At 38.5% G+C, this 19597-nt stretch overlaps 1 protein-coding gene across 1 annotated transcript in view; it reads left to right on the top strand.

Annotated features, from left to right (window-relative positions):
- The first annotated feature begins 1173 nt into the window (after positions 1 to 1173).
- RBL1 (retinoblastoma-like 1) overlaps positions 1174 to 19597 on the top strand; it is a 71289-nt gene continuing 52865 nt past the window's right edge. The window contains exons 1-6 of the mRNA XM_008575398.1: positions 1174 to 1399; positions 4784 to 4917; positions 16053 to 16253; positions 16639 to 16703; positions 16803 to 16931; positions 17041 to 17201. Coding sequence (XP_008573620.1) covers positions 1244 to 1399; positions 4784 to 4917; positions 16053 to 16253; positions 16639 to 16703; positions 16803 to 16931; positions 17041 to 17201 — 846 coding nt within the window. The 5' untranslated portion in view covers positions 1174 to 1243. The remainder of the gene's footprint in view (positions 1400 to 4783; positions 4918 to 16052; positions 16254 to 16638; positions 16704 to 16802; positions 16932 to 17040; positions 17202 to 19597) is intronic.

The raw sequence follows: 19597 nt of genomic DNA, 5'->3' as shown, positions 1-19597 counted from the left end.
CTTTTACAACTTCAACTAAGTAAGTTTAACTTGGCATAGGCCTGGGAAATAAATATTAAGGCAAGAGTTTAACTTTGTAAGTAATCTTGAGGCACATGGTGTGGTTAGAAAGTGAACTAAGAGATAAGACCCACAGTCAGACAAAAGTCTAAGACTAGAATTCAAAGTAAGAGTCCAAATGTTTTAGCAGCGTTGATCATGGAGTTGTCATCAGGTCAGGTCCAGAGTTTTGGGAAAAACTGATTCTTTTATCAGAGACTAAACCTTATTATATACGCTGGCGGGGGGGAGGCTGGTTTAAATGCACTAAATGAGGTAGAGCCAGATCAGAGAGGGCCTCTTGTAGGCCATGGAAAGAAGTTTGGATCTTTCCAGAGGAATCTAATGAAGGATTCTGAGTGAAGGAGTGCCATGCTCTGATTTACCTTTCAAAAAGATCGCTGTGGCTTCAGGCTAACGCTCAGGCCTTCCTACGCCCGACATGACTGTATTTACTGGGACAGTTCCCAGAGTCCAGGGAGCTCAGCCGGCCTCTTTTAGCGATTAAAATGAGATGTGGGGTGTCCCTTTTATCTTTGCCTCACCAGTCCTTCAATTCAGCCATTCATCAGATTACTCAGTAGCCGCTGGAGAAGTTGTGGAGAATCCGATGAGGCCCCGGACAAGGGGGCATTTTTTTCTGTTCCTATCTCCATTTCCTGAGGCAAGGGGCAAGGCTTAGACTGTGTTTGACGCCCGGGGACACTGACAAACCCTGGGCCCAAGAGCTGGGCTATAGAGGAAGCTTCTCACCCCTATGAATGAATCCCTCTCTCAATAGGCAGGACAGCCCAGCCCAGCACTGCTCTGCCCAAACCCAAGTGCTGCCGAAACAAGGGCGGCGCCGCAGGTTTTGTGGTAGGACACGGACTACAACTCCCAGCAGACTGTGCGCGCAGGCTGCAGATCCCTCCGCTCCCCATTTGCCCCGGCGGCTGGACCTCCCGCTGCCCACCAAGGGCCAGGCCAGGTTTTTTTCAGGATCCGAGGCCAGTCTTCTTATCTCATTTCCGAAGAGGGACGGCTGGTAGCTCCGGAGGAGAAACGGACTTTTTCCGAGGAGAAAAGCGGAGGCATATAACCGAAGAGACAGCGATCAGAAGCACCGATTTTCGCGCGCTTTGGCGCGGGGGGTTGTGGGTAGCGCGCCCAGGAGGGAGAAAGGAGCCGGGGGTCGTGGCGCGCGCACGCAGGGCCTGAGGGGATGTTCGAGGACGAGCCCCACGCCGAAGGGGCGGCGGTGGTCGCCGCGGCTGGGGAGGCGCTGCAAGCTCTGTGTCAGGAGCTGAACCTGGACGAGGGGAGCGCGTCCGAAGCCCTGGACGACTATACCACCATCCGAGGCAACTACAGCCTAGAGGTAAGCGGCTGCAGGTGGGGCGGCCGGACCCGACCCTCGCCAGGCCCCACCCCCGCCCCGCCCCTACCTCAGCCTATGGGGTGGTGGGAGTTTTCCCACCGAGAAGCGTCACTGCCCAGACAGGCGACGAGTAGTGCGGCTTGGGAAGGGTGGGTGTAGATCAGTAAATCCACCCATTTTTTTGAGGCGGGAAACTGAAGCCCAGAAAGGGAAGTGCTTGTCCAAGGTTCCGCTCCGCTGAGGTTTCCCCCAGACTCCAGGCTTCCAGACCAGACTTCCCTCAGCCCCGCCAAGCTCCACAAACTTCATGGTACTGCACTTAAATCGATAAAAACACATAAACAATAATGGTAAACGCTAAGGTGATTTGCGCGCCAAGACACCGCTGTTCAGCCATTTAAATATGCTATCTCACGTAGTCTCTGTAACAAGTTCTGTGATATCCGTTCCACTGAATAGGAAGCGGAGCCCCAAAGAGGTTATGCTACTTGCCCACGGTTACGGTTAGTGCTAGCCATTTAACGTCTCCAGCCTTCTGGCTCACTAGGGTGGGAGGCGTGGGTTGCTCCCTTTGTAGGACAGCACTATACGGTAGTTTGATCAAAGCCAATATGCACACAAAGCTCATCTCACAGCTCCAAGGTCCTCTGTCAGATCATTATCCTGATGCTTAGCACAGTGTCTGGCTCTGAGCAAAATAAATGTCGGTTATCATTATTAGATTTTCCCCAGTTGTTCTCGCATTTTGTTCTCACAACAGCTCTGTGACCAAGGTAGGGCAGTGAATATTATTCCTGCTTGCGAGGTAATAATATCGAGGCTCAGAGGATGGTCTCGCCCAGGGTCATTCTGATATAGGAACCCAGACAATCATAACCCCCGGATAGAGATAGAATTGGGATGGAATGGGTTTCAGCATATCACTCCAGTGGTCTTATGTTCAAAGGCTTTCATGAGCCAAGAGGGATGGACTCACACACACGGTGCTCCACTGACTCACCACCCAGTGAATTAATTGCTGGGTTCAAAGGCACAGAGTTGGAAATATGGAGTTGACTGTATGTGTGTCTATATATGAGAAAAAGTACCTGAGAGAGATCTTGTATGTGTCCAGGAGAGGACTGGATAGACTGGATAAAGTACAGTGATTTGCACCCTTGGGTGGCATGACTGGAAAGCTGAGGGAAGAATAATAAGAAAGTAAGGGATATTTTGACTTATGGCCTCTCACTTGAAAACATTGATTTTTGAAAAACTGAGAAAGCATTTCTGATGTCCCAGGTCCTCATTTGATCATTTGATCTCTCATTGAATAAGCATTTACCTAGCGCAAACTATGGTCAAGGCACTCAACTAGGAATCTCTTTTATTTCTTGAATATGACAAGCTTTTTCTCAGTTGTATGCTTCCCCCATGCTATTCCCTCTGCTTGGAACCCTTTCTCTCACCTCAACTCCAGAGAAGGTTGAAGAGCTAAATCTCTAGTTAGGCAGACTTGATCAGGACATCTTTAATGTTTACTTTAAAAAGCACAGATGTGTCAGGGCCAGCCCCGTGGCTCACTCGGGAGAGTGAGGCGCTGATAGCACCGAGGCCGCGAGTTCGGATCCTATATAGGGATGGTCAGTGCGCTCACTGGCAGAGCGTGGTGCAGACAACACCGCGCGCCGAGGGTTGCGATCCCCTTACCGGTCAAAAAAAAAAAGAAAGAAAGAAAGCACAGTTGTGTGAATTGAGATTTTGTTAGTATTTATTCTATCCAGAATGTTTTATTTTCCTCCTCTTTTTTTTTTTTCTTTCCAGTTTTTGGTGAAAGGCATTTTGAGTGGGCATTTTCATATCTCTCTCCTGAGAACCCTCTCCCCAATCCCTACCCCTCTCTGTCTGATAACCCCCTGCTTACATTGTCCCCTTACTCCGCATTTAAATTTTTGGTGATTTACCTTTTACCATTTGTAAGTCTCCTTCTGTGAAACCTTCTCTGACCTCCAATCAAAATCAGTTACTCATTACACTATATTCTCCCACAACACTTTATCTTCAATTCTTCTTATAGCCTGTATGTCACCAATTATAGATAATAGTATCTGTTCCTCTTGTTAGCTCTAGATGTGGAGTTCGTGAAGTCAGAAACCACCTTTGTTTTTTTTAATTTAAAAAATTTTTATTTATTTTGATTTATTTGGGGGGTTTTTGGCAGTTAGTCTATACTGGGATCTGAACCGCTGACCTTGGTGTTACAACACCTTCCTCTAACCAGCTGAGCTAACAGGTCAGTCCCATGTTTGAATTCCTAAGGCCTGCCATCAAGGCCTAGGAACTAGAATAAATAATATAGTTGACTTTTTTTTAGGAAAAAAGATCAAAACAATAATTCTAGGACTTATATTTTCTCCATCTTGCTAGTATTTTCATTTAGCCACCGGTTCATTAATCAAGGCTTCTAAAAATATTCTTCATTAAGCTTCCTTGCCTCATTTAGTGCTTTGAGCAAATAAGACTCTTTACTTCTATAGAGTAGGAACACTGAGTTTTAGCTTTGTTGACTGCCACCCATTTCTACCCACCCCTTTTAGATTATTGCAAGAAATCTTTTTATCGATCTTTTTATCCTTGTAGAGTCTGGTCTTAAAGAGGATTTGCAGAACAGTGAATAGGAACAATATTATGTTGTGCTATGAGATTTGCATCTTTAATTCTTAACCATTAAACTTCACCTATATTTCAGCAATGATGTCATATCTCGAGTTTAAAGGAGAAAATTAAATGTCAAATTCCCAAATGTCACCTTTTTTGTAGCAGTGTAAACTGAGATGTCTACTAAGATGGAGAGCCATACTTATTATTTTAAAGATAACATGTTTGGGAGTAAATCATTCCCCAAATTTTTACCTCATAAAAATGACACTGTCCTTTATATTACACATGATATGTATAAATATTTTATGTGTGACTGCCTTACCAACTTTTTACTTTGTTCTGTGCTTTCTCTGCCAAACTTTTAAAAAAGAAACATGAAACTAAGTTGGTAGAAATAAACATCAGCATCATTAAGGCCATGACTGGTATTTTAAAATGCAGAAGCTAATACTGACAAATTTTAAGAGAACTCTCAGTAGTTTTAGATTTCGAGTGTAGGTGAGAGATCTATCTTTAGATTAATACTGATTTAGCACGTTATAGTTGTAAGAACACAGGACTGAGAGTAAGGAATTTTATATCCATTACTTCAATTAATTTAGCTTTGTGACCTTGGGAAAATATCTTTATTTCTTTGTCCTATTACCTCCAGAAGGAAAATTAGACCAGTTCTTTTCTATTTTCAGAATTCAAGTATTTTAACATAATAATATATCAATTTTGCTGTTTGTCTTTTGCCTCCAGGGAGAGGTTATACACTGGTTGGCATGTTCATTATATGTTGCATGCCGCAAAAGCATCGTTCCCACAGTTGGAAAGGGCATCATGGAAGGAAACTGTGTTTCACTTACCAGAATACTACGTTCAGCTAAATTAAGGTAAAACATTTTGATTTTTGAACTGTTTTTTAAGCCCTAAATTTAATTTAAGAGTTTAATTTCTGTTTATTTCAAATCATTTTACTTCATTCAGTTCTAAGTTTATTATCACATAGATATCCTTTCCCAATTCTCACATTCTTCCTCTCCTTTTTTTCCTTAAATCCTGATTTCAACAAGAGGCCTCTGTGCTAAATCTTTTTTAGCTATACTTTTTTTCATTAATTTTTTTATATTTGGAAATAATTTCAGGCTTATAGAAAAGTTACAAAAATAAGAAAAGGACAAAGAATACCCATATCCATAACCTAGATTCACCTATTATTGATATTTTACCTCATTTCCTTTCTCATTTGATCTTTCTCTTTTATTTTAAGTCATCAACTTTAGCAAAGTTAACCCTAATACAATAATTTTATCTAATCTGCCATCTCTATTCTAGTCTTGTTTGTTGATCCTGTAATGTTCTTTATGAGCTTTTTTTTTTTTTTTTAAAGATGACCGTTAAGGGGATCTTAACCCTTAACTTGGTGTTGTCAACACCACGCTCTCCAAGTGAGCTAACCAGCCATCCCTATATAGGATACGGGGCCTTGGTGTTATCAGCACCGCACTCTCCCGAGTGAGCCACGGGCCGGCCCTTGATCTTTCTCTTTTAAATATATAGATCTTTCTCAAATATTTTTTCCTCAGCCATCTCAAAGTAGGTAGCACATATTATAGCCCTTTACCCCTAAATACATCAATGTGTATTTCCTTCAATAACTATGTTACAGTCATCAACTTTAGCAAAGTTAACCCTAATACAATAATTTTATCTAATCTGCCATCTCTATTCTAGTCTTGTTTGTTGATCCTGTAATGTTCTTTATGAGCTTTTTTTTTTTTTTTTAAAGATGACCGTTAAGGGGATCTTAACCCTTAACTTGGTGTTGTCAACACCACGCTCTCCAAGTGAGCTAACCAGCCATCCCTATATAGGATACAAACCCGTGGTGTTATCAGCACCGCACTCTCCCGAGTGAGCCACAGGCTGGCCCAGTATTTTTTTTTTTTCTTTAAGTACAGTTTCCAATCTAGGATTGGGTATTGCATTTGTTTATCATGTCTGTTTGTTCTCCTTTAATTAGGAACATTTCCTAACAAAGCCTTTCTTTGTTCTTTATGACATTGGCATTTTTTGAAGAATATAGTCTACAGCCTCCTCTCCTACTGTGTGTGTGTGTGTGTGTGTGTGTGTGTGTGTGTGTGTGTGTGTGTGGCTGGCACAGGGATCCGAACCTGTGACCTTGGGGTTATAAGGCTGCACTCTAACCAACTGAGCTAACCTGCCAGCCTGCCTCTCCTCCTTTTTAATAGACTGTTACTCATTTTGGATTTGTTTGATGTTTCCTTATGATTAGTTGCAAGTTGTACATTCCCATATGGAAAATTATACAAGTGATTTTGTGTCCTCAGGATATCACATCTGATAGCACATGTTATCCATCTGCCTCTCATTGGTGATGTTAATTTTGATCATCTAGTCAAGGTGTTGTCCTGTTTCCCTACTATATAGTCAATATTTTTTTTCCCTTGCAACTAGTCTGGGTCTTAGCTATTTCTTTTACTTGTTCTAGTATTAACCATATAGAACTATGAATATTTCTGTATACAAAAGAAGAAACGGAGTGATCCAGTTTGGATAGGTGCTAATGTTCTCTGTTTCTGGGGTTTTTAGCTAGGACAGAACTATTTGAAGTCATTGTCTATTTGCTATCCCTGGGTTTCCAGACTAGAAGAGGAACAAATTTGAAAGCCCTATCCAGGGATGGCAAGTAGGTTTCAATTCATGTTAAATTTAAAAAAAAAAAAAATCTTAGAGCAATTTTTGTTCTATGGATGGAAAATTAATAGAGTTGAGAGTATTAAAAAAACTATAATATCAATTTTTGTCATTGATGATAAAAATAAAATGGAGATTGATGAGGTTAAAGTAATTTTTTTTCTTTTTCAAATTTTTTTTTCTTTTTTCGAAGTAATTTTTCTTAATTGAGCAAAATGTTATCTGTTGTAATATAAAACAATCTGATCTTTTTCTGTTAGTCTTCCTCATCACTGACCATATAATTTTTAAAATCTTTGTAATACGAGGTTGTTGGGGAAACTGAACAAAAAAAACTTAGAACTTTTAAAAAAATTTAGATGTACATGCTTCCAGTAAAAATTTCAAATAATGGGGGCCGGCCCGGTGGCGCACTGCTACAGTGCGCCACTTGGGAAGCACGGTGGCGCTCCCGCCAAGGGGTCGGAACCCACATGCAGACCGGCCGCTCACTGGCTGAGTGAGGTGCAGGAGCAACACCGAGGGTTGCGATCCCGTGGCCGGTCCCGGTCCAGTACGGGCGCGACACTGAGGGTTGCAATCCGTTGCCGGTCACGAAAAAAGACAAAAAGGAAAAAAAAAAAAAAAAATTTTCAAATAATGAAATGAGTTCTGGAAATGGATGGTGGTGATGGTTGTACAATGTGAATATACTGAATGATACTGAACTAAAGACTTAAAAATGATTAAAATGGTAAGTTTTATGTTATGTATATTTTACCATACACATACACACACAATTTTTTTTTTTCTTTTGTCCTTTTTGTGACCGGCCGCACCACGCTCAGCCAGTGAGCGCATCACACCGGCCATCCCTATATAGGATCCAAACCCGCGGCTGGAGCACCACTGCACTCCCAGCGCCGCACTCTCCCGAGTGCGCCACGGGCTCGTCCCCACACACAATTTTTTTTAAATTTCAAATAATACAGAAGGGTTGAAAGTATAAAGTCTCCTTTTTTCACTCCCCAGAATTAACCACTATTAACAATTTCCTCTTATGTAAAAACATCTAAATCTGTTTTTCAGTGTTTTTTTTTCTTTTTAAACATAAATCAGGGCCGGCCCGTGGCTCACTCGGTAGAGTGCAGTGCTGATAACACCAAGGCCCTGGGTTCGGATCCCATATGGGGATGGCTGGTTAGCTCACTGGCTGAGCGTGGTGCTGACAACACCAAGGCAAGGGTTAAGATCCCCTTACCGGTCATCTTTTAAAAAAAAAACAAACATAAATCAGATCATACTCTATGTATGGTTCTGCAGTTACTTTTCTTTATATTTTGGAAGTCCTTCCATACCAACATATATAGCTCTACCTTGTTAATTTTTTTAATGATTCTAAAATGTTTTAGGATATAAGGATGTTTCATATATTTAAACAGCCCCTTATTGATGCACATTTAGGTTCTATCCAGACTTTTGTGATTACAGACACCTGAACATCATTGTAAATATGTATTTCTAGGGCTGGTCGGTTAGCTCAGTTGTTTTAGAGTGCAGTTTTGTAACACCAAGGTCAAGGGTATGGATCCCTGTACTGGCCAGCTGCAAAAAACAAAAATGTATTTTCTGATGAATTCCTAAAAGTGTAGTGATGCGTCAAAAGTTAAGTGTCTTATAAATGTAGATTGATATTCTCAAATTCCCTTCCCCTAAAAAATTTTGCGTCAGATCCTTAATGTTAAAAGAGCAGTTGACCATCATCAACATTTTCATTCAGAGAAATAAAAAAGAATTGCAAATGATGTTATTTGCTCTTATTCATTGTAATTTAGGCTGTTTTCAAGATTTCAACTTTATATATAATTTTAAATGATTATGTTATACTTTATAGACATGGGAAAATGCCCATCAGATATTGTTAATAAATTATATATATGCAAATTAATAATATATATATGCAAATTATATATATGTGCAAAATAATGTAAGCATAGATTATAGATACATATGTAAAAATAGCAGATTTTTATTGAGTACTTATCTATTTACCTATGTGCCAGGCACATACATAAGTTCTAAACATTTTGCATGTCTTTATTCACTTAATCCTCATGGTAGTCCCATGAAGTAAGTCTCATTTTAGGGCTGGCTGGTTATCTCACCTGGTTAGAGCACCGCCTTGTAAAGGGTTCAGATCCCCATGCTGGCCAGCTGCCAAAAAAAAAAAAGAATCATGAGACAGTTGGCTTAGTTGGTTAGAGCACAGTGTTGTAACACCAAGGTCAAAGAGTTCAAATCCACATATGGGCCAGCCACACACAAAAAAACAAATAATGGCTCATTTTTTTTTAAATTTATTTTTTCAAAAAAGATGGCCAATACAGGGATCTTAACCCTTGACTTGGTGTTGTCAGTACCACACTCTCCCAAGTGAGCCAACTGGCCATCCCTATATAGGGATCCAGACCCATGGCCTTGGTGTTATCAGTACCACACTCTCCCAAGTGAGCCACAGGCCAGCCCAGTGTCTCATTTTATACATGAGGAAACTGCGTCACTGAGAGGTTACATTATCTCCCAGAGATGATATACCTAGTAATTGGCAGAGCCTCCAAAGTCCATGCTGTTATACATATATCTACACACAAATATGTATTAGTAAGTATGTGTTTTAAACTGTATTTATATTCAGCTTCGGTTTGCAAAAAAAAAAACCTAATGCCAAAGCAGCTTCTACCTTTAACAAAAAGTATCATGTAAAAATTTGTTTTGCTATTAAGTGTAATATTAAAGAGGCTGGCCAGTTAGCTCACTCAGTTCGAGCGTGGTGCTGATAACACCAAAGTCAAAGTTTTGGATCCCTGTACTGCTCAGCCACCAAAAAAAAAAAAAAGTAGTATCTGTTGTTCAGTTTGAGTTTTTAATTCTTTTTAATAAAGAAGATGTCAGCATCTCATTGTTTTAAATTTTGAGAAGTAAATTACTTCACATTTTTCACAAAGTTTTCTAGTAACTTGTGATTTAAATCAAGTTGACTATTCATTCAATAATTTTCATTTTAGAATAAAACCTGAATGAAAATTTAGTTCGTGAAAAACTATTTTTCGTATATTTTAATTGCAACTATTGATGTTGTTAATTTGTTACTAAGTAGTTTTGTCTTTTATCTTTTGAGGGCCAATAAAATTCAGCAGTGTGCTGTTATTGGGAGATACGAGGGTACCTCAGGAGGTTCATGGAAAGATTCGTATTATCTTTTAAATCTATTTTTTCCATGAACTTTTTGAAGTACCCTTGTATGCCACATATTTACCATTCCTAACCTATACATGAAGTGTGGGGGATAAAATATACATAACATAAAATTTACCATTTTAACCATTTTTTTTAAGTGTATAGTTCAGTGGCATTATGTGCATTCACATTGTTGTACAACCATCACTGCCATCCATCTCCAGAACTTTTTCATCTTCCCGAATAAAAAGACTGTACCTGTGAAACAATAACTCCCAAACTTTTCCTCTCCCCCTAGCCTGTGGCAAGCACCATTCTTTCCTCCTCTGTGTATTTGTCTACTCTGGTACTTCAGATAAGCACGATTGTGCAATTTGTCCTTTTGTGACAGGCTTATTTCATTTAGCATAATGTCTTCAAGGAAATGGCTGGTTTCAGTGCTGGGGCAGATCTATTTTCTCTGATGAATCTGGAACAGCTCATTATGCCATACAGTAAGGAAGTGCTCACAAAAATGTTGGAGACATGTCAAGGAACATAGGAACTAGCTTGAAAAGCCTCCCATTAGTTTCCAAATCTGGAACAATTTGAGTATCAAAATGAATGGGAACAGTAAAGGATTATATAAGATTTTTTAATACAATCTATATTGATAATAAATAGGGGGGAAAGGAAAGCTCTTTCTTATATTAGAATGCCAACTAATAAAAAAAAGCCAACAAATAAATGCAGAAGAAATGATAGAATTAGAAGAAAATCACCATTTTGCACCTTCATAGTAATAATTGATTCAGTCAAAAATCATCAGTGGATACTAAAACTAGTGAACAAAAGTTTGATGAGAAACAGAATATTTGCATAATTGCAAAGTATCTCCCTATGAGTCACTTATTAATAACAAAGGGAAAAATAATAACTTTGAGTTGGAAGACCTGGCAGATACCACCTAAATCAAGTGTAAAGTTATTATCAATAATAGAACAAATGGAAACAATCCTCTGAGAAGGAGATGACATCAGTACTGTTGTCAAAAATACATAGCCTAAATCAATGGGGAAGCATGAGACAAACCCAAATTAGGGACATAATATAAAATAACTGGCCTATTATCTTTTTCTCAACTGCTGGTGTTACAAAAGACAAAGTCTGAGTAATTGTTCCATATTGAAGGAAACTGAAAGGAAGTAACACTAAATGCAGTGCATGATACTGGATTAGATCCTAGATTGGGAAATTAAAAATTGCTATAAAGCACATTATTTGGACAAATCTCAACTTAAATATGGACTGATAATATTTTATCAGTGTAAAAATTTCTGATTTTGATAATTGTAGTTTGGTTATATAAGAGAATATCTTTTTCTCAGCAAGTAGAAACCATGGTGTTTATGGGTAGGGGGCAAGATATCCAAATTTTATTCTCACACGGTTCAGAAAAAATTATATGTATGTTATATTAGCTAGGATTCTCCAGAGAAACAGAAACAACAGAATGGAGAGAGAGAAAGAGGGAGAGGGAGAGAGAAAAAGAGGGAGAGGCCTGGCAAGTCCAAAATCTGATGGGATAGGTCAGTAGGCTGGAGATCCAGGGAAGAGTTGCAGTTCAAGTCCAAAGGCAGTCTGCTGGCAAAATTCCCTTCTTACTTAGGGGAGGTCAGTCTTTATTCTAGTAAGACTTTCAATTGATTGGTTGAGGCCCACCCACATTGTGGAGGGTAATCTGCTTTACTCAGAGTCCACCTATCTAATTTCATCCAATAAACACGTTTACAAAAACATCCAGAATGTTTGACCAAATATCTGGGCACTGTAGCCCAGCCAAGTTGACACATAAAATTAACCACTTCATAGTGTATGTATATATACATGTGTATATACAGAGAGATGATAAAGCAAATATGCAAAATGTTAATAATTGGTGAATACCGATGAAAGGTATAAAGGAGTTCTTGTGTTATCCTTGCACCTTTTCTGTAGATTTGACGTTATTTCAAAATAGAAAGTTTAAATAGGGTATAAAAGGGTATGGTTAAATTTATGCATAGCACATCCATACAGTGGAATAAACTGCAGCTCTCAAATGATGGAAGGGGTTTTACTGATACAAAAAGATGTCTAAGGGGCCGGCCCGGTGGCGCACTGGATAAGTGCGCCGCTTGGGAAGCGCGGCGGCGCTCCCGCCCGAGGGTTCGGATCCCACATACAGACCGGTTCCCGCTCACTGGCTGAGCGAGGCGCGGGAGCAACACCGAGGGTTGCGATCCCGTTGCCGGTCCCCGGTCCGGTACGGGGGCAACACTGAGGGTTGCGATCCGTTGCCGGACACGGAAAAAGACAAAAGACAAAAAAAAAAAAAAAAGATGTCTAAGATAAATTAGAGGAAAAAGCCAAGTGCAGAATATTGTAGGTAGGATGATATCATTTGAGTGGGGAAAAAAAACAGATACATGTTCATAAATGCCTAAAATAGCTCTGCAAAGATAAACAAGAAACTAGTAATAATGTATTAGTCAACCATAATTGCTTTAGTGGTGAAAAACTGAGAGGCAGGTAGAGGAGAGACTTTTCATTGTACACCTTTTTGCAACTTTTGAATTTTTTATTTGTATACATTACATAATTAAAAAATAAAACCTTCACACAAAAAGTATCGTGATATACATCTTTGTATTTTTTTTTTTTTAAAGATGACCGGTAAGGGGATCTTAATCCTTGATTTGGTGTTGTCAGCACCACGCTCAGCCAGTGAGCGAACCGGCCATCCCTATATGGGATCCGAACCCGTGGCCTTGGTGTTATCAGCACCACACTCTCCCGAGTGAGCCACCGGGCCGGCCCGACATCTTTGTATTTTTGCCTGTGTTTTTTGACTTTCTCCTTAGGTTAGATTCTCATAAAAGCAATTTCTGGATGGAAGGATTTGAGCATTTTTAAGCTTTTTATTTATGTTGCCAGATTGCATCTAGAAAGGTGAATAAATTAATTCTTCTAGCACATTTCACTGCACCCTTTTTGGAGTAGTGTTTTGTGGGGGTTGTTTGTTTGTTTGTTTTTGACCGGTAAGGGGATCACAACCCTCGGCACGGTGTTGTCCACACCATGCTCAGCCAGCGAGCGCACCAGCCATCCCTATATAGGATCCTAACCCACAGCCTCGGCACTAACCGTGTCGCGCTCTCCCGAGTGAGCCACGTGGCTGGCCCGTTTGGGGTTTTTTTTTTTTAACAGCCTTATTGAAATATAAGTCACATACCATATAAATCACCCATTTAAAGTGTACGGTTCAGTAGTTTTTAATATATTTAGAGTGGTACACCTTTTAGAACATTTTCATCACTCCACAAAGAGACCCTGCACCCATTAGCATTTACTCCCTATCCCCACCCCTACATCCAGCCCCTGGCAGCTACTAATCTAATTTCTGTCTCTATGGATTTGTCTATTCTGGACATTTCATATAAATGGAATCATTCAATATGTGGTCTTTTGTGTTGGACTCTGTATTTGTCAAGGTTCTCCAGAGAGAGAACCAAGGGGATATGTGTATAAATGTATGAGAGGGGACTTAGGGAAATTTGCCCATGAGATTACGAAGGCTGAGGAGTCCCACAGTAGGCATCTGGGTGCTGGTAGTATGGCTCAGTTCAAGTTGGTAAGCCTCAGAATCTAGGAAGCCAATGATGTGATTCTCAGTTTGAAGCCAAAGCCCTGAGAGCTGGTGTGCTCCTGGTATAAGGCTGTTTCAGAGGCTTCTGGACTTGGACTGAGCCATGCTACCAGCATCAAGTTTGCAGATGGCCTTCTTTTACTTAGCATAGTGTTTTCAAGATTCATTCATGATGTAGCATGTATTAGTGATTCTTTACTTTATATGGCTAAATAATATTCCATTGCATGGATATACCACATTTTGTTTATCCATTTATCAACCAATGAACATTTGGGTTAGTTATTTTCACCTTTTGGCTGCTATGACTAGTGCTGCTATGAACATTTGTGTGCAACTTTTTGTATGGGCATGTTTTCATTTCTCTTGGATATATACATAGGAGTGGAATTACTGGATCATATGGTGACTCTAGTGACTCCATGTTTAAACTTTTGGGAAACTGTCAGACCATTTTCCATAGTGATCGTACCAATTCACATTCCCACCAGCAGTAGATATGAGTTCCAATTTCTCCATGTCCTTGCCAAAACTTGTTATTTGTCTTTTTTATTATAGCCATTCTAGTAGGTGTGAAGTAGTATCTCACTGTGATTTTGAAATGCATTTCCCTGATGGCTAATGAGATTAAGCATCTTTTTATGTACTTATTGAAGTAGTGTATGTTTATAACAGAATCCCAATGAATATTGAAAGCCTTGAAGTTTACTTTGCTTCTTATTTTAGTTTTAAAAATCATAATTATATTTTAAGTGATACCAGTGCCATATGGATTTTTTTGTTTTCAAACACTGGTGCATTTTATTTCAGGTTAGCCATTCTCTCAGGAGAGCAGTATGTACAATGGATTTATATGGAGACGTAGTAGTCAAGGCTCTTGTTTATAAAAAACAGATATCAATTACCGACTTTGGCTAACTTAGAAGAAAAGAAATTTACTAAAAGGATATTGGATTTTTAGGATGACTTAAGAAACTAGACTTGAAAAAGGGCCAGGAGCAAAAAGAGGCTGGCTGCACAGCCAAAAAAAAACATATTGCAGAATTCATCTAGCAAAAACACAACTTGCATAGCCAGCAGTGCTGTCCCTGGATATTGTCACTGTTATTCCCCGCTAGGAGCTGGATATTGATCCTGCTGTAAGAATATACCACTTCCTCACTTCTCTGCACCACCAGCTTTGGATTCAAAATCCCAAGCAGATGTATCTGATAAAGAATCTCAGGTTATATTACTTCTTTCTGACTTCCAGTATAGCTGGTCTATCAGTAGAAGACTCAAAAGTGGGAATTTCCTCAAAGCAAACAGTTTCACATACTGAGCATCCTTCCCCCACTGTTTCTGCCGCCCTCAAAAAAAAGTCCTCTATAAAGGACTATAATTTGTGAGCCAAAAAATATTTATTGAGTAACCTGGCAAAATTTTTTGCTTCTATTGGTAAGAATCTTTTAAAGAGACTCTCAGAGTCTCAAGTTTCAATCAGCATATCCAGAATTTGAATACCTGTGGATGATAAGCTGATGTGTTCCATCCCCTTTTTTTTTTTTTTTTGTCTTTTGTCTTTTTCCGTGTCCGGCAACGGATCGCAACCCTCAGTGTTGCCCCCGTACCGGACCGGGGACCGGCAACGGGATCGCAACCCTCGGCGCTGCTTCCGCGCCTCACTCAGCCAGTGAGCGGGAACCGGTCCGTATGTGGGATCCGAACCCTCGGGCGGGAGCGCCGCCGCGCTTCCCAAGCGGCGCACTATCCAGTGCGCCACCGGGCCGGCCCCGTTCCATCACCTTTTAAAAAAAATATATTGCAAGTATCATTCTGTATATAGTGCTAGACACTTAATTGAGCTTTGACACTACAAGTTTGCAATCTAATACCACACTAATATAGGGACATAAAGAATGTACCCCTAATTGAATAAGCCAGGAAGATGAAGTAAAAATGATTATCTGAGTATATACTATCTTCTTTATTTTTGGTGGTAGAACCACACATTAAAACTCAAAACACTTGAATAACCTGTAACAGTCTTGTGCTTTGTAATTAACTTCCTGATTGGAAAAGACTTCCCTTCTGGAAGACTTTTGTTTTTACTCATACTAATTTTGTGAACCTTCTTAATCTGTTAATACTTACTTTGCAATTCATAAGCAGAGCACTGTCTGTGTGATTTAGGGAATAAAAGTAAGTGCTCTCACTCCCTACGTAGGTAAAAGACACTTTATGTGAGGACTACTAATTCAAAATCTACTATTTCTTGGTGTTCCTGGAAACCAAAATAATTTAGTAGCACTTGAGAGTGAGGTTATCCGTTGTTGTTTGTTTTTAATAAATTTAGGCTTTTTAATAAAGATTCTTAGTCATGAATAGAGTGTTTCCTTTTTGATCCATTAGATGAATGAATTTTTAAATTTCTCCTTTTTTTTTTAGTTTAATACAGTTTTTTAGTAAAATGAAGAAGTGGATGGACATGTCAAACCTGCCACAAGAATTTCGTGAACGTATAGAAAGGTTAGAGAGAAATTTTGAGGTGTCTACTGTAATTTTCAAAAAATTTGAGCCAATTTTTTTAGATATATTTCAAAATCCATATGAAGAGCCTCCAAAGTTACTACGAAGCAGGAAGCAGAGGTGAGACCCTTAATCCTTACATAATTGATGTAAATATTATGGTACAAACTTACTGAGAGTTTGCTTTTTTGAAAGTCTACTTTTTACCAGAAGTATCCATCTGTAAAGAACTTAAATTTCTTTTTAAAGCCATGTAAAATTAATTAACCATATCTGAAAATTCAGGATAATACTTTCACTGATTTTTCTGTGTTCTGATTATTTATGCAAATTGGAAAGGCTTATTTATTTAAGTTCATTTCGTAAGTCATAGACTATCTTTCCTTTGTGAATGGAGTTTTATATGTGATTTGACTTTACTATTTGTTATTTATATTTGCTATTTCAATTTAAATGATATTTAGCAAGCTAGTCAGACAAAAAATACATTTTTTTCCCTTTTTAGGAGGATTCCTTGCAACGTTAAGGATCTCTTTAATTTCTGTTGGACACTCTTTGTTTATACTAAGGGTAAGGTGATACTTTTAGTGGTTTTATATTTCTGCTGTGGGAACTTAGTGCTATTTGACATGAGATGTTTCTGGTTTTCGTGTCTTTTTTCTTATAAAGGTAATTTTCGTATGATTGGGGATGATTTAGTAAACTCTTATCATTTACTTCTGTGCTGCTTGGATCTGATTTTTGCCAATGCCATTATGTGCACAAATAGACAAGACTTGCTAAATCCATCATTTAAAGGTAAGACCTTTATTTGTTTTTGAAAACTGATTATCAGTTTTCGGAAGAAGAGTTTTAAAAGTTGACCATATTTTTTTCCCCTCTTCCTCTTCTTACCCTGTCAAACTAGGTTTACCATCTGATTTCCACACTGCTGATTTTAGGGCTTCTGAAGAGCCTCCCTGCATCATTGCTGTACTGTGTGAATTGCATGATGGACTTCTAGTAGAAGCAAAAGGAATAAAGGAGCACTACTTTAAGCCATACATTTCAAAACTCTTTGACAGGAAGGTACTGTACTTATAATTTTTTTTTTTTTTTTTTTTTTTTTTTTTTGCAGCTAACCATTATGGGAATCCAAACCCTTGACTTTGGTGTCACCACACTCTCCCAAGTGAGCTGTACTTATAATTAAATGGCTGAGATGTTCAGGGGTCAGCAGCAGTCTCAAAGGAGAAAATAGTATTTTAAGCAAGTTCTCAACATCATAGGACTCAGAGTCAAGATTCTTAAGTTGTGTGTTTCCTCTGCTGTGATGCAGATTTGCCATATGATCTTGTATGATGTGAGAAACTGAGCTGTTGAAGAATGTGACCAACTACTGTGTATGTACTGTCAAGAAAACTCAATGTCAGGGACAACTGTAGGAGATACTGGTAAAGAACTATAAAGAACAATGTGTCAGAATAAGCCTGATAAAGAATGTTGAAAAACAGGAGTCAGAGTAAGCTGACTAGTATACTGCTGCAATTTGAATAACTGCTGATTGTTTACTAAAAGTAGGAATAATATATAACAACTGTACCTTTAATTCCATATAAATAGAGCATAAAACCCACTATAGTTTTGTAGCTGCTTGCAGGCTACCTGTGTGCATTCTGGATTTTTTTCCCTCAATAGTTAACTTAGCTATTTCTCTATTTATAAATTAGCTTGTTCTTTTGGTTCTTAATTTCTTATTTTCCCAACACCGAGCCATTTAATATACCTAGGCCTTGAGATTTTTCTTTGGTGAAAGGAGAGATTTGGATTAGGTCATCATTGTGGTCTCCCAGTTTACAAATATTATGATATTTTTCTTTAAGCATAACTGGTTTCTTCTCCTATGCAAATTTTTTTTTTTTTTTTTTTACAACATAATGGGTTTATATTTAATACAGTACTTCTCACCATGGGGATGTTTCTCAGATAATCAATATAAAGGTTTTTTAAACACTAAATATCTGCTCAATTTCAACATAAACTTGTTTTTTTTAAACATTAAATCTTTTCTCCATTTCAATAGTAGATACATTGAATATTTTTCTAAACTTTTTTTCTCCAGAGATAAAAGTTTCAATTATTGGCTCACTATTTGATATCTAAGTACAATATTAACTTGGGAGATAACAAGAAAAAAATCTAATAAAAACATGGAGAAAAGACTCCTTAGTGATTCAAGATGCAGTGATTATAACTGAACGGTGGCAATTACCTAGGTTTCTGGACAAGAGCTTCCTTCCTATTTCATGTGTGTTGAGAATTCTGAAACTATGAAATGTTATTTATGCAAATTTCAACCATCGTAACCCTTTGACCACCTTTCTAATCAGCAAATACACATTACAGGCTGCATTTTTCAGTGCATTATTCAGTATAAAGAAAACTTTTTTTCTCATTTAACATAAATGAATTTGTCCCCATTTTATGGGAAACAACTAAGAATGTGAAACTACCCTATTTACTGTTTCTTGGCAATTTCCAGACACCAAAGTTCAGGTTTAGCCTCAATAGCACAAAGGTTTTCAGGGTGAGGTTTGATTCAGGAGACCCTTTAAAGTCACATTTGTCAATTTCTCTTTTATGCATACACCCCCAAGCAATCACAAATGCCTGTAATACTTGAGAACCATACCTAATAAGAGAGTGATTGCATCTCCAGCTTCTACTGCTTCATCAACAGGCAACACCAAAAGCAATGAAATGAGGACTAAGAGCAACTGTGTTGAAACTGAGGTCATGATGTTGGGATCTTGAGGGCTGAAGATTCCAAAGAAATAGTTTATATAAAATTCTGTCTGACTTGAAATATTCCCTTCTTGGAACTCCGGATGCTGAAGCTAAGAGGTTCCACGTGACACCATCTTACCTTCCAGGGAGCAGCCATTACAGGAATCTCTTATGCAAACTTTTGTATTTAGTCATATACACGTGTATATCATGGTTCTTTATCTGTATGTTAAACATCTCCAGCAAAGTAAACTTTTAAAGGAACCTAGGGATTATGTCCAGTGTGCTTTGCAGAAGCAGCGCACTGGTGCCCTGGGTACAATGACCATAAATCTTGGTTTGCCTGGATTAACCAGTATTTGGCTATTGTCTTGACATAATTATTATAGTACCTTCTTCACTCTAAAAGTATCCTGGTTTACATGATGGTCCTCCTGCCCTCCATGGGCACAGATGTTTGGCCTGAGTAGGATAGTACTTATTTTTATTTTGTTTAATTTCTAATTTTTAATGTAAATATCATGAACTTTTATATGGAAGGCTTTTAAAAATCAGAAGCTATGGCAATACTGGGTTGGAATTTCTTCATGGGTAACTGTTGTCAAGTTAAATGATGGCCATCTCTTTTAAGATGGGAAGTGTGCTTTCTGTCCTCTTCATTTATGTATATTTTAATTTTTTTTTTTTTTTTTTTTTTT

The sequence above is a fragment of the Galeopterus variegatus genome, unplaced genomic scaffold (assembly GCF_000696425.1).
Source record: "Galeopterus variegatus unplaced genomic scaffold, G_variegatus-3.0.2 Scaffold59, whole genome shotgun sequence".
In the NCBI taxonomy this organism is placed as follows: domain Eukaryota; kingdom Metazoa; phylum Chordata; class Mammalia; order Dermoptera; family Cynocephalidae; genus Galeopterus; species Galeopterus variegatus.
This window is presented reverse-complemented; position numbering and strand designations above follow the sequence as displayed.